The sequence below is a fragment of the Pinus tabuliformis genome, chromosome Q, assembly GCF_031772625.1.
Source record: "Pinus tabuliformis cultivar Carrire ecotype Pingquan chromosome Q, CPIR1, whole genome shotgun sequence".
NCBI lineage: Eukaryota > Viridiplantae > Streptophyta > Pinopsida > Pinales > Pinaceae > Pinus > Pinus tabuliformis.
In genome coordinates this window covers 1,213,441,648-1,213,467,201 of record NC_142296.1, presented here as the reverse complement: position 1 = coordinate 1,213,467,201, position 25,554 = coordinate 1,213,441,648, and the positions used below count along the sequence as shown (strand labels likewise).

General features: G+C 41.3%; 1 protein-coding gene across 4 annotated transcripts in view; it reads right to left on the bottom strand.

Moving 5' to 3' along the window:
• Window positions 1–25,554, bottom strand: part of LOC149224141 (cytokinin hydroxylase-like) — a 369,076-nt gene that overhangs the window by 188,114 nt on the left and 155,408 nt on the right. Inside the window, exon 4 of one of the 4 annotated variants that reach the window (XM_089383499.1) lies at window positions 21,306–21,396. The exons of the other annotated variants lie outside the window; for them this stretch is intronic. Coding sequence (XP_089239625.1) covers window positions 21,306–21,396 — 91 coding nt within the window. The remainder of the gene's footprint in view (window positions 1–21,305; window positions 21,397–25,554) is intronic. 4 annotated transcript variants of the gene reach the window in all.

The following is a 25,554-nucleotide window of genomic DNA, read 5'->3' as shown; positions in this document are numbered from 1 at the left end:
CACTTCCCGTTTTTCTTGGGAACCAACACCAAAGGGGACACCCATTCGCTATCCGAGATGGGGTAAATGAATCCGACATCCAACATTTTTTGTAATTCCTCCTTGACGATGTCCTTAAGGGCTGGATTCATTCTCCTTTGGGGTTGCCTAACCAGTTTACAGTCTTCTTTGATGTAGATGTGATGGGTACAGACCGAGGGATGGACTCCTTTCATCTCCTTATAGCTCCAAGCAAAAGCATCTAGATGACTGGCCAACAGACTACACAGCTCCTTTTCCTGGGAAGGAGATAGGGAGGAGCTGATCTTTAACGTTCTCTCAGGACCGAACTCCACATTTTTGACTCTAGGAGTGACAGGGTCGGTCACACAAAGGTCCACTAAGGTGCTGGCTTGGGCATCCTCCACCAATTCCTCTAAGGACAATGCACTGGGAGGTGGAGTCTGGATCAAGGTCTCAATCAAATCATCCTCGGTTGGGAGGCCTCCCCTAGTGGTGTCTAGGGTGCACAAAGGTGCTGAGTACACCTCATCCTCTTCTCCTTCCTCCAACCAAAGTGGTAAGTCCTGCTCTAATAAGGGTTGGGCAGGAGGGTACAAGACTAGCTGCTTGGACATAGGACCATTTTTGATGGTCATGTTTCATGCACGATAGCTTATGTAAGCATCTGCAGTGGCTAACCAAGGTCTTCCCAAAATAAGAGGGTATCCAGTAAGCTTTGCCTTTGGTTGCAGAACCAAAATGTCTGCAGGGTACTCCCAAGAGTCGACAGAGACCAAGACATCCTCTACAATCCCTTCGGGAGTCACAGTGGAGTGATCTGCTAGTTGTAAGACTGTCGAGGTCTTTCTCAGGGAACCCTGAAGGTTGAGTTTGAGCATGGTATCTCTGGTCATCACATTAATGGCAGCCCCCAGATCAATCAATGTGTGAGGTATGATGGTGCCATTGATGTGGACATCCACTACAGGACTCCCAGGATCCAGATACTTTGGGCAGATGGCCTGCCCCAACATAAGATCAGACAATTGTCCTATGACATTGATGGTTGAAGCATCTCTTTTTCGCCTGCCTGGGTGTCTGAAACACTTTTCCTTAACCAATTTGTTGTATATCGGTACATATTTGATGGCTTGGAGAAGTGGTATTCTCACACACAACTGTTTGAGTTCTCCCAGAAGCTCATCCTCCTCTGGGTTGGGTTGTGTGGTGGCCGTTAGTCTCTCAGGAAAGGGTGGAATGGCCTTTGGTTCACTTTCCTGTTTATCTTCCTCATCCTCTGGGGGAGGAGGCTGGCGATCCGGAAGAGTCTTTCCAGATCGCAGATTGATCTCCCGGATCTCCACAACATAGGTAGGGCATGATGTTTCCCCAATATATACTTGCTGGGCCTGTCTGTTGTTGGGGTTCGGGTTCGGTTGAGTAGGCATTTGGGGTTGCCTTGGAGGAGCAGAAGGTAATGGTTGTGGTTGAGCTGGTGGTGGAGGAAAAATGGCGGGAGGAGTATTGTACTGGGGCCTCCACCCCGATTGAGGTGCATTCCACTGAGGCTGTGGCTGGGCATGTGAGTGAAACGAAGGAGTAGTGGGCTGAGTATGGTACTGAGGTGGGTAAGACCATGGAGGAGGTATAGACCAGGAAGGATGAACAGGGGGTCCCCAGGAAGGCATATGAGCGGATTGGTTGGGGCTGTAATAAGCTTGGGGTGTCCCTTGCATCCCCTGTTGGTAAGGTCTAGATCCATGTGGCCTCCTTTGGCTGAGGAAATAGAGAGGTTCAGTGGGCACTTTTGTCCCTTGATACATGGCTTTAAGCCCAGGTAAGGTTTGACATTGGTTTGTGGGGTGGTCCTCCTCACAGACAAAACATACCTCAACCGAATGTAATGGGCACTCGTTCTTAAGGTGTTTCCTTGTACACCTAGGGCAGAAGATAGCCAAAGCCCTCTCAGCTTCCTCTTTCTTCTGCTGGATTCGGAATGTATCAAGTTGCATGGCAATGGTCTGTCTCACCTCACTCTTGAGGTCCTCTAATTGATTTGCAAATTCATGTTTGGAAAAAGGAATACCAGCTGAGAGGGGGTTTCCTCTACCTCTTTTCCGGGCTGCCCTAGAATGGTTTCTAAACACAGTCTTTATGTCCTCATAAGGCAGTTGGTAAATATCTCCTCCAGCTAGCATGTGAAGGGTATCTAAGAGGTCTTCCGGGACTCCTCGGAGCAGGACCAACTTAAGAGATTCAGGGTCAAGTGTGCACCTGGCCCGTTTATAGCTAAGTTGGAACCTTTCCTCGTAATCTTCTAAAGACTCATCATTCCCCATGGTCATCCGAAAGATTTCTCCCTTGGTTTCCTTGGACCTACAGTAGTCCCATTATTTGGTATTGAAAGCTTGCTGCATCTGGGCCCAAGTGGTGATACTGTTCCCAGGTAAGCCCATGAACCAGCGTAATGCTGCATCCTTAAGGGTAGAGGGGAAGAGTTTCAGTTTTTGCTCATCTTCGGTATAGTCATAGGTTCGGCACAGGACGGCAAACTCAAATAGGAAGGTATCAGGGTCTTCAGTAGTCAGTCCATGGAAGTGAGGTAAAGCGAAGGGGCTGATGTTCTTCATTTTCATGTCTCCATTGGTCTCTCGGATGGGGAAGGCACCTTCAATTCTCTCATTTTCTCCCCTATTGTCAGCCATAGCTTCAGATGGAGTGTTCTCTAACTCTTCTTCTGCTATAGGATCTTTGTATATCTCAGGAGGTTCTCTTATAGGTTCTTCTGGATCACTGTCACCAAAGAAGAGAGAAGGGTGACTTAGTGATGTGGTGGGGGTGTTGGGTAAGAATTTGCCTGTTTTATCTCGATTTCTACGAGGCATGAAATGAAAAGACTTCTGATTGCTTTTGGTTTTTTTTTGGTACCTGCAAAACTAAAATAGATTGAACTACAACTAACTATCTTGCTGAAATGGAAATGCGGAATTGAAATGAAAGCATGAAATAACTAATCTATTTTGCTCAAATGAAATTGCAAGAATGAAATGCTAAGCTACGCTTGCAGAATTGAAATGCTATTCTACGCTTGCAGAAATGAAATTGCGGAATTGAAATGTTAATCTATGAAAGCAGGAAATGTCTATGCTACTTTTGCAGAAAGGAAATTGCAGAATGGAAATGAAATACTACTTAGCAGAAGGCAAGAGTACGAAAGTAGAAGAAAAGCAACAATCACCAATACTCTGACGCTTCCCCGGCAACGGCGCCAAAAAGATGGTGGGCTCCAGTATTGTAGCAATAATGCTACAACTCCTGGGGATTCCTTCTTTAGTTTTATCAACCCGGTAGTTCGTAACAAACTTGGAAGCGACGGTGCTGTATGCACAAGTACTAGCTCTTGCCGCAGATGTCACTTGGTCAGCTAGCACAAGTCGCTAGGGGCTCAAGCCAACTTCTATGAGCTCTTAGAAGAAGATTTTTAACTGATGGACAAAAGCTAATCTCAAAAGAAGCTAATCTATTTGCAGAAAGGAACTGTAAGCCAACAAGAAACGCAAACCCTAGCAAACCCTAATTCTACCAGCTAGTCCTACTGATGCAGAGATGGGGATGCAAACTACTGAAAGAGATGCCATTACTTCTATGAAGGTGAAATGCATGTGTCTAGACTACCTCTATCTGAAGAAAACATCTTTTGTATTTTTGTTAGAATTATCATGCATGTGCTTTTAACTAGCTTTTTACTGTGCAGAGATGGATCAAGGAGGAGGAAGGCTTGAAAAAGGTTGGGAAAGTTCAAAGAGGGTCTAAGGGGTCCCTAACAACCTTCTAGAGAGTTTCACAAAGTTTGGCTATCAAGAGGCCGTGTTTATGAGCTTCTACAGGAAGTCTGCAGGGGTTCTACAGGATGTTTCAAAACTTCTACAAAATGTTCAGTAATTCCTACAGGATGTTCTACAATCGATTTTTTGGGTGATGGGTGAGTGGAAGAGGCTGCATGGGTGGATAGGGAGGTAGGAGAGGGGTTTGTAATGACTTAGCGACAGAGAGATGAGATGATGAGGGGGTGTGCTAAGCTAGTTTGTCTAAATGAGGGTAGAGGGAATGGAAGGCCGAAAAGGTGGGATAACGTGGGTAGTAGAGTAGCTGAGAGACAAGGGGTCTAATTGGGAGATGAGTAGTTGGCCTGGGAAAGGTTTAAAAGGATGAGAGAGTGAGGGAGTAGCACTGCACAGTGTAAACTGAATCAAATTCTTCCACGTCCTGCATATAATCAAAACATTCCTAACTGTTTAATGGAACCAACGAACAACAATGTTATTGTTAAGGAAAACCATGTATGGTACTGAAGCAAAGAAACATTCCAAGAGGTCTGAACGCATGGGCAACTTCTACAAATGAAAATATTGCACCACAGATTGCATGTATTCATAAACCAATGTTTCTGGTGGGTAGCACTATCTGCAATTCCAGCCCCTAGACAGAGGTGAAAATGAGTGTGCAGGCAACCCTTTTCTAGAACTTTTATCAACTCCAATATCTTCACTCTATTCTAAACAGCTGAAGCAACTTTGTCTTATAACAATGACCTACTTAACCGCACCAAGAAATCTAACTCAAAAAACTACGTTTCAAATGCATGTAAAGAAAAACCATAATGTTGAAAGAAAAGATAACAATACAGAAGAAGGAGGCCTTAGGCTCTTAGGTTGGGCCCAACCCTGAGAGCTATGGCTCCTTTAAGAGCTCAGAACTGAGATCAAATCCGACTGCTTTCCATTAAAAAATAATAATCATAAGTCAAATAGCATGCCAATGATGGCTACAAAAGAGCAAAACTAAGCTGGCAGCTCGTAGTGCAGGATGTGCAACAATGTTTCAAAAGTCCTTTTCGAAGGCTGAAGCCCTATCATTTATACATCACGAGGCCCCAAGCTGGCCTCCTAAATCAGTGGGGCTTGGCTGACCAAACTAGGAGTGAACTGCTGCTTCCTCAAAATCCGTTTGGCTATCTTTAAATCCGGTTGTGGTGGCTGCTGGAGCTCGGAGTTGGGGGTGAAGATCCAGAGGAAGGCCATTTAATGCTGTGGACAACCCTCCTACGAATCCTCAAACCCATCTTGGCTGTCTCCTGGTCCTTATCTGCTCAGTTTTGTTCCAATCATGTGTCAAAAACCTGAAATGAGCACGTGTTAGCCACCTAGGAATAGTGACTGCCCTTATTCGTACAAATGACATAAACATACTAAAAAATGATGCATAAGTTATGAAAAATGAAGGATTGAGCAAAGGTAGTTGGGCCAAATGAGCCCAAAATGTTACCAAATTTGGGGCTCATCACTAACCCAGCGTCATCCTCCCAGCATGAAAGCCCTTCTTCACCTCATGAAAAGCTTAGATCACCCAACACTATGATATTCCACCAAGAAACCAACAGCACTCCCTTACAAGATACAAAATTCCAGCCTCTGGATCTCTGGGATGAGGAATCCATATATAGATGATTGCAGGGGGGTGAGTCAACTTCTGGGATTTTGATTAGTGTCCTCTCTCTGATAGTTCTTGATTCCTCTTGGAGATTGATGATCTCTTGCTCATCCCTGGGCGAATTCAGAGAGGCAAGTGTCACAAGAGAGGTTTCTAGAAGATTCCATGACGATCCACCTTGCAAACTATCTCTCCCATTTGTCTACTCTCGCCCATAGCACCCTATAGAAGGGCTTTCCAGTATGCATCGCACCCTTTACACTGGGCAGGTGAGGTGCATCACACCCTCTGCACTGGGAAGTCTGTATGGTCTAGCTTTGACCAGTTCTGAGCAGTTTTCCGTGGAGAACTTCTGGGAGATGATGTAATCAGCTGACATTGTTCCTTTAGGGTGTGAAGCAACACTTTTAGGGACTTCGGAGCCCTTGTTTTATGGACATGTATGATTGGGGTTACAGTGACCAAAAATGTCTATAACACTTGGTCAAGGTCAAGATTCTCTATGTAATGGCACAAGTTACGAGGCTAAGTGATGTAGGCATGAATAAATGTATATCATAGGTTGTTTTTGATGTTTATTAGGCCTCATAAAAGAAGCAAACTCCTAAACAAACTCTTCATGAGGTGTTTGAGTTGCACCTTCTCACTCTCACCTGTTAATTGAGAGAATCTTGGAGTCAGTTCCTCCACCAAAGAATTCGACTCCTGAAGGTGGGAAAATGGTTTAGGAGAGTTTATAAGTACTATTTCACTTCAGGAGAAGAAGGTTTAACTTTTTGTGAAGAAGACTTGCATTGTAATCATCTTTTAGCTAACACAGATACATGTTGCAGCTATTTTCAAGGAACTCTAGCCCAGTGAGTTCATGGTGCTTATACTTCATTATTTTCATTTTATCATGGTCTAAACATCTTTATCTACATTATATCTCTTCTTTCTATGAATGCATTCTGATAAAATACTCAAAATTCTTGTTTTTCAAGCTCTGTTATCTGGTTTTCATAGTTATGTGTTTTGTCTTCCTAGGCTAATGAAATCATGTTTATTTATGCCCATTAGTTTATTCCTCACTATATCCTCTATACTACATTGACAAATACTCAAATTACACCATGGCTTCTGATATCTAGCTCCTTCTTATGTTTTCTCCTGCATTCTCACAGCTTAGACCTACTTATGGCTCCAAACCCTAAGTTCAGCGAATAATTAAGAAACCAAATTTTCACAAACAAATACAATATCTAGCCTAAAATTCATTTTCTTTAAAGTCATATCACTGATAAGAGATTTAGAGAGATCCCTCTCATGCTCAGTAGGGCTAGCTACTGCGCTGAAGTGGTTTGAGTTTACCCTTGTCGATTTCCTTTTCAGCCTAAGAGATTGTAAGGACTAACATTTTTGGCACCGCTGTCGGGGAACGAAAGATCATATCTTCCGTGGGAAAGAACGACAAGGATCAGATCTCGTTGCTGATGGTGAATAGTGATCAGACACAAGAAAGGTTGTGCATCTTTCACCTAGAAACTCTAGCGTCGTAGAATCCATAGGTTCAAAATTTTCATGGCGACTCCACTGTTCAAAAACCAATGGTTTGAAGAACCTCTTGGTGTATCAAGTGTTTTCAAGATGGCTTCAATTGCTCTAAGGTATGCTCCTATGAATCGAGCTCATATTCCTGGCTTTCCGAATTGAATTCCTTGTATAGATTGGTGTTATCAGGAAATCTAGTGTCTATGCAGAGCTGCTAGTCCCACTAAGACGGGTAGCTATCTTAGAAACAAACAGATTAAAGTTACTCTCATTTTCCTTTATGAGAAGTAGATAGGAGAAGATCAAAGAATACCAACCTCAATCCTTCGCTTAGTTCTTTGCTTGTTCCTTCTCCTCACCAACCGGTCTTTGCTGCTTCTCCCTTGACCACTTTGCTTCAAAGAGTACCTGTAAAGTCAAAGCACTATAATACCTTCAAAGTGCAGAGATCTAAAATCATAAACAATAGAGGACCAGATATATATTGACCACACAAATGCACATACAATCAGACATACAAGAATGTGGAGGAAAACTTGAATAACTTTATTGATATAAAGATTAGAAGAGAGGATTACAACCCATCGCTCTGACCCAGCATCATCCTCCTAGCATGAAAGCCCTTCTTCACCTCAAGAAATGCTTAGATCACCCAACACTATGATATTCCACCAAGAAACCAACAACACTTCCTTCTAAGATACAAAATTCTAGCCTCTGGACCTCTGTGATGAGGGATACATATATAGATGATTGCAAGGGGGTGATTTAGCTTCTGGGATTTTGATTAGTGTCCTCTCTCTGATAGTTCTTGATTCCACTTGGATATTGATGATCTCTTACTCATCCTTGGGAAAATTCAGAGAGGCAAGTGTCACAGGAGAAGTTTCTGGAAGATTCCATGACGATCCACATTGCAAACTGTCTCTGCCATTTGTCTACTCTCGCCCATCGCACCCTATAGAGGGGTTTTCTAGTATGGATCACACCCTTTACACTGAGTAGGCAGGATGCATCACACCCTCTGCACTGGGCAATCTATATGGTCCAACTTTGACCAGTTTTGAGCAGTTTTCTATGGAGAACTTCTGGGAGATGATGTAATCTGCTGACCTTGTTCCTTTAAGGAGTGAAGCAGCACTTTTAGGGACTTAGGAGCCCTTGGTTTATAGACATGTATGATTGGGGTTGCAATGCCCAAAAATGTCTATAACAGTTGCCCCCTAAAGCATGAGGTTGTTAATCATTTGATGTCGAGTGAAATGTTTTATCATGAGGATTCGAAGTTTTTTCGAGCTAGAAGGCGACCTGTAATAAGATACAATACAATACATTATCTTCATAATATTTTTCATGACCTAGCTAAGGCGGGAATTCCCATTCTCAGCTTTATAAATTCATTTTCATGTATATAATATAGACAACCGTCTGTGTGGCAGATTGATGATTCTGACAGAGCCATCATCCTTTGATTCGGATGATCATCTATGCAATAATGATGTACATTTGATGTCTTTATTTTCCTGAATATATCGCAGCCTGGATGGATGAAACTAGATCTAAGGTCTTCAAACTCATCCAATCTTCACTCAGAGTATAAGTCGATCCATGTGAACGATGTTCTGGAGTCGAACATGGAAAGACATCGCCTGATTACCAGCCAATGATGAAAGCTGTCAACAGCCACGAGAGGAATCACCGATAATGATGATGACCCTCAAGGTACTACAGTACAATTCGCGTGGTGTGAAAAAGGGACTTGGTGTCGAACACCACACAAAGTCTTTCGGTCGAAGGCCATTGATGTAATCCTGTCGCCGGAAGTGAGAAACTTGCCATTGAGGCATGCAAGCTTCAAAGTACTGAAAGGGTTGTTCCTAAGACGACTTCTTGGATAATGAGCTGATGTCGACAAGAAGTGACCCATCATAGGAGGGCCTTAATGAATCCCAAATCTACGACACAGAACGGAGTAAATGATTTTGGAGGTGAAAACGATCTGATGATACAGGGTTCAGGGTGGCGGTCATGAAAGAATGGAGCATGCATGTATTTCAGCGGATGAGACACAGGTGAATTATCTAAGTGACTTCTCTTGAACATACCAGGGACACTGACATGGATTGGTAGCGTTAACCCCAAATATGGATGGTGCGATAGACCAATGGTGACATGACCGGTGAACGGAATAACCCAACCCGACTCGGATGTGGAGTGAAAGTGTCATGTTCAAGAGCGACTTGCTACCAATAAAGTTTCTTCAAGTTTTCTTCCCAATTTTTCCCCAGTCATTGCTGACTAGTACCTCTTTCTTTTTATCAAGCTTGAGGAGGATAACATATGCTTGTTCTATAATTTGCCTTTCAGGCAAACCCGTCGCTATGTTTTAACGAGCCTAGCGACAATGAGACTAGTTCTTGTCTATATGGACAAGTTTGTCGCTATTGGTTTTAATGAGTTTAACGACAAAGATAACTCAGTCCTTTTCAATTTTAGAAAGTCTGAAGGGGACATAAAGGAAACTCCCATAATCTTTTTTTGTCATATAATCCCTTAAGTCCGAAAAATTATAAAATAATATGAAAGGGATGAATTTTCGATAATTTTAACGAGCCGAACAAAACGAGCGCTCGATCTTTTTGTGTAATAATCCCTCAGGTCCAAAAAGATTAAAATCTAAAGGAGGGATAGCACTCCCAGTAGCTTTAATGAGCTAGAGAGGCCAACTGCTCGGCAATATTTTCATATTTTATGAGTCAGATGAAAAGAGCTTAAAGGAGACTCGTTTTTTTAAGGAACGAGTGATAATCTTGGGTAGCAGCTGATTCCACGTAAGTTTTGGAATTTTCCAATCACGGCAGTGTCACAAGGATGGCTAACAGGATCGCTCTTTGCAGCAGTCCATCAAAAGGGGTAAACAATCAAATGGAGGTGAATGACCGACTAAAACAGAGTGGAGGTGATGATGAGAACATGACCACGACTCAAAAGCTGATGATAATGCATTCACAATGGTTATTTACTGGAAATCGGTTCATTTTTTAATGAGCTTAACCTCTGGGGGAAACATTTGCTCATTGCTTAGGTTTAATTTTTAATGAGCTTGAACTTCACATAAAAACTGCTGGTGATAATGGTCATTGATTATTTGATTTCACCACTAACCACTTTGTTCATTCAACGATTGTAATACCTGTTCAATTACTTCATCAAACCGATTAGAAATGAATAATACATGCTTGAAAAATGAGTTAAAACACTAATATTTTACTCGAATTATGTGAAAAGTAATTTAAAAGTGGTTTTTACCCCTCATTTCCCCATTTCATTTGAACTTTGGTTTTTCAGAGCTTTGGAGGTGCTTTTCCCCCTTGATTTTCACTAGCTAATTCCAGGAGATTCTGTGGACGTTTCTTGGCGCTGTCTAGACTAGGTAGGAGCTAAACCTGAGCTCTTCAGTTGCATTCCTTCCTTTTTGAATTCTGAGCATGTTTCCCTATTTTTCGGAGCCTCTAGGATTTGAAAAATTCACCCTGGCTCCATCGCACCCTTCCTATATCGAAAGGTGCGATGCATACTGGCCTAGCCATTGGCCAGTCAGTATGCACCTCACCCAGTACACTGCTGGGGTGCGATGGGCGCGAGAAGGGGAACTTTTGCACTGTTTTCTCATGGAATTTTTTCCTGTTTTTTGCCAAATCAGGACCCTGACTCTTCTCTTACTTGTTTTGCAGAGATTCATTGGAGCAAAATGGTTGTTACATGGCGAGAACGCAAGCATGAAGAAGAGGACATGGTTGCTTTACATGATCCGGGAACGGTAACTGCACTGCGGAACTGTGGCCTGCTCAAGTTTTTCCGCATCTCTAGCATGAAGCAACAAATCAACTTGTTGCAATATTTTCTTGATGCATGGGATCCTACCAACCAGGTGTTTCAGATCAGAGGCAAATCCATCCCCTTGATTGTCGTGGACATCTATTTTTTGACCGGTTTATCGAAGCGTGGTGCCCCTCTTTCATTATCAGGTTCCGCCTGTGGGGGCGACTCCGTGAGAGATTATATTCGCCGGTATTGCAGAGATGGATCTCAGCTGAGTAGGGATGGCAAGATCAACATCCAAGATGTCACTAACCGGTCCTTAAGGACCATTTTGTTCACTTTTGCTAGACTGGCTGGTAGTGCAGCTCTTCACGTGGCTAACAGGTCCTATATGCAGTATGCCTTGAAATGCCTTGAACCAAAGGTGTTCAACTGGTGTGACGCAGTACTCCGTGTGATGAAAGAACAACTAACCAAGGTAAAAAGTGGAAAATCCAAGAGTTTCAGCTATGGTCCTATTTTTACCGCTTTTGCCTTGGAAAAGATCCCACTGATGCAACCGCAGTACATTTCACTTGGCTTACCTCCACCAACTGAGCCACAGATGTAGAGATGGGTTGACCTCATGGTCCGACATGCTGGTCGGTCCCAGGTTTCTTTCTCTGATACCTTCTTTGAGTGGTTTAACCGTCAGGAGATGGTTTATTCCGAGTGTCCATATGCTGGTATGGATTTTCGGGGTGACCCCGATTTGGTGCTGCCCGCTGGTGAGCAGTGGGGTGCTATCGGTAAATTCTCTGACCATATCTCTGTTTATTATTTTTTATAATTTTCTCGTGCTTTCTTCTATCAAGACTAATCAAAACTCATGTGCTCATGCAGATATTGTACCTGTTCGGCCAACAGTACGTCTGAGAGCACCAGCTGTTGTTCCAACAGGAGAGGTTGTGGGGAGGGCTATCCTTCGTGACCTTGATGTGGCCGAGACTCTTTCAACATTGCAGGATCAGGTTGAGTGTCTCACTCTTGGTATTCCGGACGTGAGGACTGACAATCTGCCTCTGAGGCTGGAGCGACATACTACTGGTGTGCCGAGTCGGTGGACTAGGCTTTTATGCATGATTGCACAGGCGATGACTTGTTATCAACAACATCATTAGACTAAGGTGCGCCCTAGCATTTTGAGTTTTGGGTCGTTTGACCGATTTTTTCTTGGTTATAGAACATTATGTATAAACCATAAACAGTTATATATATATATATATATATATATATATATATATATATATATATATATACATATATATATATATTTGATTTTCGGAGCTTTATTTTGGTAAAGTTACATGATCTTGATGCAAATATTGATGAAATTCTTCTTTTATAAATGTTGCAAATGTCTATCTAACACATAGTTTGCCAATGAGTCCGTTAATGTGTTTAAGTTTCTTGAAATATGCTGATATTGAATAGAATCAAACTGCCTTTCCAAAATCTTGTCCCTTAGGAACACACGATAAATAGCTAGATTCTGCACAGAGTAGATACCGGTGAGCTGTAGGATGACAAGTTGTGAGTCTAGCCTAACAACGAGTTGGCGTATGCCACATGTGATGGCATCAAAGAGGAGCTCTATCAACGCGTTGTACTTAGCAATATTGTTCATTGACCGACCAATACATACCCCTCTGAAACTCACTAACTCGCCGCTTGGATCAAAGATGGCCTAGGCCGTAGAAGATAGGTCCCGCGAACTACGACTCGCTCCGTCGGCATATCCAACAAATGATTCCAGTAGGTCCGACATCTGTAACAAATGTAAAACCGGATCACTTTAGCCAAAACAATTACCCTTAGCGAAAACAAAAATGTAACAAAAGCATAGGGGTTACTATCCTGAGTCAAGCATAGTAACGCTTAAGGTACAACCCATTGCGGGGTTGCGCCAGTGGAATCCCATCATAATCCACTAACTCGTAGGCTCCTTTTACTAATACACACTTAACAATATAGGGGTCCATCCATCAAGACTTGAACTTGCCTGCTCCCAATTTATCAGACTCCTAGTCGTAAACTAAGACCAGGTCACCTTCTGAGAAGACACGAGGTTTGACATTTTTGTCGAACTGCGCCTTGACTCATTTCTTATGGGATTCGTTAACCAAAGAGGCATCACGACGGGTTTCATCCAATTGGATTAGTTCCAAGAAACAAGCCTCCTCTTCTAAAGTTCTAGGGAGAAGGTCGACTACGAGTTTGAGGGATGAGATTTCACATTGAACTGGTAAGATTGCTTCCAGGCCATACACCATTTGAAAAGGTGTAAACCTGGTTGCATTCCTCACCGATGTCCGATATGCACACAAGGCTGAGTACAGGATCAGGTGAAAACTCCTTTTATGGACTCCAATCATCCTTTGCAGCATCCGCTTCAGGACCTTATTGATTGCCTCATCTTATCCGTTAGCCTGCGGATAATACGGAGTAGAGCTGTCGTGGGACAGCCCTAATTTGGCAGCCAACTCAACCATCATGTGATTGCGAAAATGCGATCCATGATCTGTGACTATGGCCTGTGGAACGTCGAATCTAGAGACTACATGATTGAAAAAGAAGAGGGCAGCCATTTCGCCACTGTTGTTTAATGTAGGCATCGCCTCGGCCCATTTGGTAAAATAGTCTATTGCGACTATGATGTACCCATATCCCCCAACCGAGGTGGGGCTGCATGTCATGAAATCTATGCCCCATTTGGCGAATGGCCCAACAGCAACTACTAGTTGCAGAGGTGTGGGTGGTATTCTCGTTTTTCGATCGAAGATTTGACATGCATGGCAACTTCTAACTGCGGTTATGCAATCTTTGAACATTGTTGGCCAGAAGTATCCTGCTCATAAAATCTTTTGCGCCGTAGCGTAACCAGATTGATGCCTCCCACACATGCCTGAATGGCAATCATTCAGGACTTTTTTGGCCTCCTCGTGGTGAGGCACCTCCTCAGAACTGTATCGACACCAAGACGGTAAAGTGTATCACTGACGACCATGTAGTCTTTTGCTTGGTATTGAATGCGTCGTTGTTTCGAGCGAGAGGTATTAGACCTATATGTTTGGGTTTGGAGATAGATTATTATGTCTCCATACCACGGATTGCTTGAAGATATCAGAAACAAAGATTCATCCACGATCGCTTCTTCTGAGGTTGCATCGTTGGACGACGATAGGAGATCGCATAGTAACTCCGTGAAAACCAGGGATTTCTTCGATTTGGATTTTATAAATTCCAGATCAAACTCTTGTAGAATTGCTATCCATTTTGAATATTTGCTGCTCAGCAACTGTCGCGAAAATATATAAGTCATGGGGTCACAATCTGATAAAATGGTAGTTTTTCGAAAGAGAACATAATGTCGAAATCTCTGTATCGCTTGAACAGCTGTGAGAGCTAGATTTTCAACGTAGGAGTACTTTCTTTCTGTATCATTTAAGTTTTACTCAAATAATATATAGGATGTTCAATTCTATTCTCTTCTTGAACTAAAACCATTGCGATGGTCGTATCCGCTGCAGCCAGATCCAAGTTAAAGTCTTTTTGATAATCAGGAGTGTACATTAATGATGCTTTTATTAGGGATTCCTTTAAAGCATCAAAGGAAGCTTGCGCGACCTGATCCCAGACGAAGGGTACTTCTTTTTTCAATAGACGAGTATAACCTTTAGAATCTTTGACGTAATTTGGAATGAACCTCCTCAGAAAGTTTGCTTTCCCTTGGAGTTTCTCAATCTGAAGCAAATTTGAAGGTGGAGGCAAATTAATGATTGCCTAAAACTTACATGGGTCAAGACGAATCCCTTCCTTTGAGACCACAAAGCTAAGTAAATGACCAAAACTGACACAGAACACACATTTGCATGGATTGAGTCATATCTTGTAGTGTCCGAAATGTAGAAATATCGCTCTCAAATGCTGCGAATGATCGGTCTGCTTTCGCGAATGAGCGAGAAGATCGTCGAGATATGGTTGAACGATGTTTTTGATGTCATGGAAGGCATAATTCATTGCCCTTTGAAATGTTTCCCCTGCGTTCTTTAAACCGAAGGGTAGCTTTCAATATGCAAATGTGCCCCACAGACAAATAAATGCAGTCTTTGACTGGTCCTGTGGGCGGATATTTATTTGATTATACCCGGAAAATCCATCCATAAATGAAAAGATTTCACATCCAGCGCATTCATCAATTATCTGGTCAATGAAAGGTGTAGGATAGTTGTCTTTCGGACAAGCTTGATTTACATCCCTATAGTCGACACACACTCTTATCGTTCCTTATTTTTTCATTACAGGAACAATATTCGATACCCAATCTGTTAGAGGAACCGGGTAAATAAAACAAGCATGGAGAAGTTTTTCAACTTCTGCCTTGATGGAAGTGGCTTTCTTGGGGTGCACCTGCCATAGCTGTTGTCGTACAAGTTTGACATCTGGATACATCTTAATTTCGTGTTCAACTATGATCGAGTCAATGCCTGGCATTTCATCATACGTCCAAGCAAAGACATCTCTGAACTCGCGAAAAAGAGCGTAATATATTTCCAGTTCTGAAGGAGAACAAGATCTGCTGACATGAATATTCTCTACAACATCTGTTTTGGTCGAGATATTTATGGCGATAGTCTCTTCAATATTGGACAAGTTTCGCTCGGAATCCACCATGTTTACCGTATTTGATAGAAAATCAAAAACTGAGGGATGACGAAGGTCACTAGGAGTATCTTCCTTGTAATCCGGAAGATGGGAACAATGGTGGTAATCTTCCCATGGTGCCCCATCAATCATCATTGACTGAACAATTCCTTCGTCTGTAGAATGTACTTGTGACCAATGATCTGAGGGGGTACCATATTCTTTAGACCTATCTATCCAAACGCTTGATGAGCGTTGGTTTGGGTTTACTTCCCATGCTGAAAACATTGATTGCTACAATATTTCTACTGGGCTTGGAGGCAATACCTGCAGATGATCCATGTTAATATCGTTTTCAGAGATCTTTTGAATAGAAGATATCATATTGTAGGTTCCCACCAATGCCACTTCCGCCGTATTTATTAGATGTGGTAGGGAAAAACTCCCCATTAATATAGGGTCTTTTAGCACGCCTACTCTGATATTTTGAAGCGAATGAGGGCTTCCATGGATCATCAGAATGCTTCCCATAACTTGTGAATTGTTGGGGAGAAATGTTTGTTGGTCGACAATTGTAATACCTCCTTGGAAGGGAAATGCAATCCTCCTGAAGTAGGTCGATACAACGGCAACCATAGCATATATCCAGGGCCTTCCTAGCAGGATGTTGTAATCGAGGTTTCTGTCGATTACTTCAACATCAATTTCTACCATTTTGCCCCCCAGTTCGACTTGCAAGTTACTTAAAATCCCATATGGGGTGTATGTTTGTCTATAAAATGCTTTTAATGTCGTCGAAGATCGCAACAAAGGTGGAGATCCTAAAGTTTTCCAGCAACTCATCGACATAATACATGTAGATGCCCCTTCATCAATAATTGTTTGATGAACAGTTTTGTTGAGGGCTTTCACTTGAATAAGGAAAGCTAGTTGAGCTGGTAATTGAGGGTCATATCCTTTGTGATTAAAGGACACAATATTGGAATCCGTTGGGTTAATCCCACCTATCGCCGATAATAAACCCTGTTTTTGGGAGGGGAAATTTTGCAGTACCTCAAGTGTCGACATAGCGGATGGAGATTGGGCCAGATCCTCCACTATATTATAATGCTGTGCTGCTCTGGCACGAGGATTAAATGTCAATTTGTGTACTACTCCATTTGGTGGCTTTATCGTTAGTTCAGGAATGGTGGGTGGCACAACTTCAGTCGAAGTTGTTGTCGAACTACTAGGTTGATCATTAGCCTTGTTGTCCGACAGCTGTGGATTCCCGTAATCTTTATTCCTTGTCGATATCAAAGCATCATTTTGCTGCTTCGAAACTGACAACATTAGCACTTGGGACGGGGAAGCATTGTCACTAGCAACTAGATTTGTTCCTGGATTTGGAAACGGATCAGTCAATACCACCGAGGTTTTTGAATTCTTGAAGAATTTTCTAAGCTCAGCTTTATATGGACATTCTCTTGTCCAATGATCCTCATCACATATAAGGCATGGACGATTTGGTTTCCTATCTCCAGAAGGGTTTGTAGAAGATTTTTCAGGGGACGACTCCTCCTATTTCTTCTTCTTCCCTTTCTTTTTCTTCTTGCCTCCTGGTTGCTTGGTTTCTTTGCCTTTGTCAGTCAATACGGCATTTACTTCCAAGGCGAGAAGTTCTTCATTTGCATTTTGACCTGAAACCGTACGGGCCTTCTTCGACTTAGCCTTTACGGTTTTCGTGCTGGTCATTCCTATCATGCCGTCCTTGGCATGAGAGTCTTTGTTTGATTTAGGAGAGGGAGGAACAGAAAATTCCGGTCTTGGAGCATCAGGGATTTTATCATAGAGCGTGCAAGACTGAGTATAGATCAAATCTAAATATTGCACATGAGTAATGACTTGCTCTTCAGTGACGACTCCTCCCTTTGCCACATCTTCTGTAATAGAAGGTAACAATGACTTAATAAACCATTTAGCCAACAACTGATCAGGAACATATGTTTTTACCATTCTACGATGACGTCACCACTCATGAATATGATCAGATATGTGAGTGGCTGTCGTTTGCTTGAAATTTGTAAGAAGCTCTGTTCTCGTTTCGTACCTTATTGGTAACTGAAAATGGGTTAAAAAGGTTATGGATACGATACTGAAGTTATCAAACAAAGCTCTAGGCAATTCGATATACCATTTTTCTGCCGGACCAATTAACGTTCATTGAAAAAGGCGAAGCCTAATTGAATCAACATTTAGGGTGTTAGATGAACACCACAGATGAAAGGTCATCACATGATTTGACGGGTCTTCACCCAGATTTCCATTAAATTTAGGAATATCTGACGGAAGTTTATGAGGAATCGCTGGCCACCAAGGGGCATAAGTGATTGGGTCGTTTGTTAGCCAATTTAGATCTGGTAACTCTAAAGTTGCCACGAAGGGCAACTGTTGATTCAGGTTCGGCGAAGCATACCCAGGATAAGATGGGATTGCCTGAATAGTGGGTCTTTGCATACCAACATAGTGCATTTGATGCTGATAACTTTGGTAAGGTTGATGGGCATAACCATTATGAAATGGTTGATGTTGGTCATTTTGAATATACGGCTGCCCATTACCTGCAAAGATTTGGTGCTCAGATCCTTGGTAAACTTGTTGGAATTGCGGTTGTTGATATTGCACCAACCATGGTTGTGAGACCATTTGCTGTTGTCCAATACTGGCTATTTGACCAAGATGAGGGGTAATGGTACCTGTTTGAGCCTGGGTTACTCCAGTTAAGAAGCCACTAATCGATGATTGTGGTGGCATCGTGGAGACAAGAGGCTATTGAATTGCGACCTGAGAAACTTGAGGTTGGCATACAACAGGCAATGCTTGTACTTGCGACACCGTTACAATAGCCAGTGTAGTGGGGATATTTGACATAGGCAGATTTTGTTGCATTGAGTATACAACTCTTGGTTGTTGAGGCAATATTGGTACCCAACCACTAGATTTAATTCCAGCATAACCTGAATTCTGTTGTGAACTCTCGTATGTTTGTTCTCCCGGAGGAGACAATGAAAGGGCATATTGCCCCCCATACAGTGGTAATCCAGTGCTTAAGGGAATGATTTGCCTTTGAGGACCGGACTGCCCAAATTGACACTGTGAAGAATAAATTTGCTAAGACTCAACATAAGAGATTCCAGATATTATTCCGGACGAACAAACGAGAACAAACCATGCTATCAAAACAACCCCTGGATGGATTCCATCCAGCGATTGAGAGCTAGTTACGACAGACGGTATGCCAGCAAACATTTTTGGAGTGGCAGCAGGAAGTTCTGCCGCTACTGTGTCGAATGACATACTCCTAGATGTCGATGGCTTTTCAGACATATCTAGTCTATCCAAAATATTTCCTAGCGATTCTACAAAAACTTTGGATAACGGTAGACTAATTTCTGACGAAGAAGGATATAGGGTGATCCCAACTCTAAAATGCGATGGAGTACTAGATGGGGGATCCTCCACAATCTATTCTATAGCAATCAATCCAGGTGGAAGAGGTAGACCGTTAGGTCTGTAAAATATTTCCGATATCGAAGAAGGTATAGATTCTGCAGTGACAAATGTTTGGGGAATAACAGTTTCCAAATCAGCTGCAGATGGAGCTGATTCAGGAATAGAAGTGTTTACCTTCACACTAGGATCGGTTCTACTGTCCTCTAATGGCTGTGGAACTTCTTCTGTAAAGGCAGGGATACCAGAAATATTTGGAGTAACTGGAGTCTCCGAGGGTGTCAGAACACTTGTTCCAACCAGACTAGGGGACTTTGAACTGGTTAAAAAAGTTTGCTTTGTTTGGAATAGTTTTGATTCTGGAGACAAAGACGGTTGACTCGTAAGTATCCGCAAACGACGGGGTTTTGATTGACTTTCTTCCATGATTGCGGATTGCTCGATCAACTAAAAATAAAGGGGAAAATGATTCCAAATTAAATGAATTTTAGACGCTTTGACACAACTTGTTTTTTCAATTTTTAAGAGTCGAGAAAAAACAAAATATGACTCTAGTCGCCTTCGGTTTCTAAAGAGCCTGAAGTGATTAGTGCTTAGATGGACCTTTTCCTTTAAGGAGTCTGAAAAGGAATGAAAGAGACTACTCTGGAAATCTAGACAGAGGGATTACCAAACCAATCGCAAAATTGCAGAATAATTTTTACAGTACGACAGTCAAACTTCCTGAATGTTGTGTTCAGTGCATTGCGATCGATAAGGTGGCAAATAAGGCTTCCTACAGATAAAGGATATAGCCTATTGTGGTCTCCCAATATATACTCGACAGTACGTGGGAGCACAAGTCCGTACTGGCACTTGTTGTCTCAAAGAGGAGGAATGACCCAACCAACAATGAAAGCAATAGTTACCAGGCTTTACGACGCCGGAATACATGTCTAGCCTAGACTTCTAGATGTTTTGCGTTAGGTTCCAAAGCATTTTTATGTTCATTGAATTTATTTTACAGTTGATATTTCTTAAGAAATTTTCCCTTCAGGTTCACCGCATGATGTAGATATACAATTCCTAAAATGCAATCTAAGATGAGAAACAATCATTTAATCTTCTTTTTGCAATGAAAATCCCAGCTACTAAAGAAAGAGAGATGGTATTCTTTCAACATAGAGTAGAGAGCACACACTAGATGCACTGTCCTAAATCAAACCAACAAGTAGTCTAAATGCAAATGCACATGCATGTATTTTTTTTCAGCTTTCTTAATGTGTGAATAACAAGAAGAACGCTAAGTACAAATCTGAATTATCTTTTCAAAGCGACAGTACTAACAAATTTCTCTTAAAAGACGAAGGGAAGATAATGACGACACTTTTCTATTTTGAATTGAAAACTGCTTTCGACACTTGAAAAACTACTAATTCAAATCAAATACAAGAGTAACTATATAATCAACCATCCAGAACAATAGAATTCTTTTCTTTGACTGAAAACGACACTTGCGACACTTCCAAATCAAAAGACGACAGTTTGATTATACTACTTTTTGTAAAATAGAACCTGTAAATGGCGCACAATACATAAAAACATTCACAATTCTTTGTACTATGGAGGTGGAATCATGCAAAGGAAGGGAGTTTCCATAGTGGTATACTGATCACAGACAACAAAACTCTTGAATAAAGCTGAAGAGAGTGAACACAAAACCAAAATATGAGAGCAGAAGAGGTCTTGTCTGATCAGCACACCTGCAACACAGGGAAAGTACGATGCAGCGCACCTACTACACACGGGAGGTGCGATGCATCTAGATTCCCAAGAGGAGAAAGTACGATGGTCCAGGGATAAGACTTCAACTTGGTTCTAGGTCACAGTTTGCAGCTTAGTTCAGGGATTTAGGCTGAGCTAATGGTAGTCAATAAATAGAAATCACAGGGGCTGATTTAATGAGGTTACTAGAGCCACCACTAGGGCAATTAGGATGTTTGCAAATCAATCGTTCAGTTTATAAACAAAACCTGAAGATAAACTGAAGTAGCATTGATCTACTTTGCACTTGCACAGAAAATGCAGTTCGAAGGCTAGCTGGCTTGACTTCAGGCTTTGTCTGTAAGTTTATAAAACAAACAAATATAGACAAGAAAACAATCTATTCACTCCCCAATGGAGTCGCCATTTTTTTATTGGGAAATCTAGTGTCTACGCAAGGCTGCTAGTCCCACTAAGACGGGTAGCTATCTTAGAAACAAACAGATTAAAGTTACTCTCGTTTTCCTTTATGAGAAGTAGATAGGAGAAGATCAAAGAATACCAACCTCAATCCTTCGCTCGGTTCTTTGCTTGTTCCTTCTCCTCACCGACCAGTCTTTGCTGCTTCTCCCTTGACCACTCCGCTTCAAAGAGTACCTGTAAAGTCAAAGCAGCATAATACCTTCAAAGTGTGGAGATCTAGAATCATAAACAATATAGGACCAGATATATATTGACCACACAAATGCATATACAATCAGACATACAAGAATGTGGAGGAAAACTTGAATAGCTTTATTGATATAAAGATTAGAAGAGAGGATTACAACCCATTGATCTGACCCAGCGTCATCCTCCCAGCATGAAAGCCCTTCTTAACCTCATGAAAAGCTTAGATCACCCAACACTATGGTATTCCACCAAGAAATCAACAACACTTCCTTCCAAGATACAAAATTCCAGCCTCTAGATCTCTGTGATGAGGGATCCATATATAGATGATTGCAGGGGGGTGAGTCAGCTTCTGGGATTTTGATTAGTGTCCTCTCTCTAATAGTTCTTGATTCCACTTGGAGATTGATGATCTCTTACTCATCCCTGGGCAAATTCAGAGAGGCAAGTGTCACAGGAGAAGTTTCTGGAAAATTCCATGACGATCGACCTTGCAAACTGTCTCTACCATTTGTCTACTCTCGCCCATCGCATCCTACAGAAGGGCTTTCCAGTATGCATCGCACCCTTTACACTAAGCAGGTGGGATGCATCGCACCCTCTGCATTGGGAAGTTTGTATGGTCCAGCTTTGACCAGTTCTGAGCAGTTTTCTGTGGGGAACTTCAGGGAGATGATGTAATCAGCTGACCTTGTTCCTTTAAGGAGTCAAGCAACACTTTTAGGGACTTAGGAGCCCTTGGTTTATGGACATGTATGATTGGGGTTGTAGTGCCCAAAAATGTCTATAACAATTGGCAAACAAAGCTGCCAAAGTTTAAAGGTCAGGATGGAGAAGATTAGAGTTTGCATTTTGTCAAATTTCATTTTCATATTCACAGATTAAACGCTAAGTTTCCTGAAGATTGTCTGATGAATATTTTCATGGCTACCTTGGAGGAAATGGTATGAGAGTCTACCATCTACTAGTTTATATTCTCTAAAGGATTTTCATTCAGTTTTCTTTCATAATTATCAAAGCTGCAATTTTTCCTTATCAATGATGGGTAGCTGTTGTGAGATTTCTGAAAATTTCATTAAATTTCTTGAAAATTCGTATGGGGATGAAGAATGTATTGAAGAAGATATATTAGAAGCCCTTTATGATTTTTCCTCCCAACAAGAATCAACAATTTCCTCCTTGAATGAAACAGACTGGGATCAAAATAGAGAAAGGCCTACTCCTGATCTTGAAAATAAAAATCACCAAGCCAATGTTGATTTCTATAAAACTCAATTGTCTCCTCTGTCTGAAGATGAGATTGACCAGCTTTTGAAAAAACATGTTACAGACCAAGTTAAGGCAGGTTTGCAGTGCTCACACTATCAAGATTGTGTGAGTGAAATTTCTTCCATTATTGAAAATGAAAATCTGGGTTTAAATGATGACAGTCATGAGACTAATGAAACTATACATGAATTTGTTGTGAGTAAGCCAATTTGTGATGTAGATTTCTTGCAAGGAGATCAGCTAACAAAGACTGTTTTCTTTCATGAAAAGGATAGGGCTGACCTGCTTAATAATCTTGAGGAACATGTTTTGTTCAAGGATGATTTAGAATATGAAATGAAAGAGTATGAGACTGAGATAGACAGTATGCCAGAGATAGAATCAGAGTTGCTCATGCTTGAGAAATTTGCATCCAACACTCAGGTGGCAAAAACCCATATTTCCTTATGCCTTCTTATGAATCAACAACTAAGTATTCTTTCAGATCAAAATGAAAGGAGTACTTGTATTTTTGTTGGATTCCAAGACAAGATAACATTTTAGATTTTTAAGGATCCTTACACTGATTTGTTACAGCCATCTGGAAAGATGAATTTTCTTGTATTTATGGATCATGAGCACATGTTTAGTGGACACTCGAAGTTTCCTAACTTTTGTTTGTTCTACCTGCTCAAGGAAAGTACAAGCAGAATTCAAGCAAGTAGCCACTTGCTAGATTGATTACACTGGAGGGATCATTAAACAAGATTGTATATACATCTTCAACAAGTGGGCAGCTATCATCAGGATTTGAAGCCAGAGGTGAAGGCCCTAAGATCCCGATGGTCTACTGCCATAAGTAAGTCTAGTCAGTATGTTTTTTATATTCAAGTCAGTCAGTTAGTCAATCAATTTTAAGTTTGAGTTTAGTCTTTGCATTTTGACTCCATTGCCCAATGGATAAGGCTAATTGGTCTATGGTATTCTTGAAACCTCCAAGGAGCTGCCATCACCAATTGGAGCCAATGTTAGTGTCAGTCAGTTCAGCCTGTCACCAGTGATCAAATATGCTCTTACAAGGTGTTGTTAGGGTGTCAAGTCAAATTTTTGTCATTTCAGTGAGTCTTCAAATAAAAATTTGGTCAATGGTTGTTGTGTCTAGGTCATTGTTGCTCCCTTCAGTTAGTCATGGTCTTCATCACTCATCATGTTCATTGTCTTCTTCGAGGTTATCATATCTTCATTTAAATGTCTTGGGTCATGAAATGGTTAAATTTCTCATTTTAGGTCATGGTCTAGGGTTTCACTCGTGTCGTCATGATACCATATGTTTCCAAAAGTATGTCCATCATGTGATTAAGTGGGTAAAGGGAGTTAGCAATTTAGGGAAAGAAAAATAAAGGTAACGATAATGTTTTATTTCAAATAAGACAATGTTGCAGTACACTACTGTGCCTCATCATTCCTCATAGGGACATGTTTGATTCAAAATATGTTTCTGACAAAATAGAGAATAATTTTACAAAATTCAAAGAGGTTTTTGTCCATTATAGTCCAGTGAACAAAAACCTCCTTCCTTTTATGCACAGGTGTTATTATTTGAAAGAAATTTTCAACAAACACTTGCTATGGGAGAGTTAATGGATTTCTGGACAACTTGACTTCAAGACAAATTTTCAGGGGTTTGGAGCAGGTGTTGGTAGTTCTTAAGGACTCTATTGTGTATTAGTCATCCTAAGATTTCCAATTGTGCCTTCAGATCATGATTTGGATTAGTGAAAGCCATCAAAAAGTGCTCCACAATTTGGAGCTTCTCTTTTGTCAGAGAAACCCTGAGTTTTTGGAGTGGCCTTGAGAAAATCAAATTTTCTCCCTCATGAAGCGTCCAAATTACATGCTTGAGGTGTCCATCTTATAGCAAGCTTCAATAGCTTTCCAACGTGCTATCAAAATCTCAATTTGGAGCAGTTTAAGGCCTCAAAAAGTGGTTTTGAAGATGGAACTATGCTTCTGTGAACTGCACTGCGCGCAAGACAGAGTGCCCAGAAATACTTCAAAACTCTCCCAAATATCATTTTTTCACTTGCAAGCTTGATTTTATTGACTTCTAAGCCAACAGAAAAGTAATTAAACCATCATCCTCCATCTTTTTCTTTCCCAATTTCATCTCATGTCAATGAATCTTCAAGTTAGGGTTTGTAGTGAAATTTGCATGGGAAATGATAAGGTGAAAATGACCATTTTTAGTTTTTGGTTTCTAAAACATGTAAAATGGTTTCCTACACCCGCATACATGTTTAATAAACCATTTTAACCATTCAATTCACCTCGAAACAATTTTTTACCTCTCAAACAGTAAAACCCTAGCTCATTCCTAGAGGTTTTTAGGCATTTTTCATTACAAACCCTATTTTCCTGCTTGCCAGAAGATCTCTCTTCTACTGTTTCTTCACTCATTTTCATTAACTTCTAGAGTTCATATCCACCTTTCTCAAACCTCCTCTATATTTTTGTCAAAATCCACCTTCACATCACTTCATTTCCATTCATACCTCAGTTTATTTTTCATTCAAATTGAGGTGGGGTCATCCAGAAAATCAGTGGAGAAGACTTAGCTATCAAAACCTGAGGTGACTAAAGTGTATAAGAAGGGCCATAGGCTTGTGTTTTCTTCTCACAGAGAGAAAGAGGCCAAGCCTTCTTCATCGACAAAGCAAGAACCAGCAGCAAAAGAGAAAGACACAGTTGAGCATGAGTTTGCACTGGTTGATTCAGCGGCTGAGGATCAGACTTCAAATAAAGGAGATAGCAATCAATTTGGAAAGAGCAAAATATGTCCTATCATTCCTTGAACAAGAAGACAGTCAACTCAAAGCAAAGGAGTTGATCCTAGAA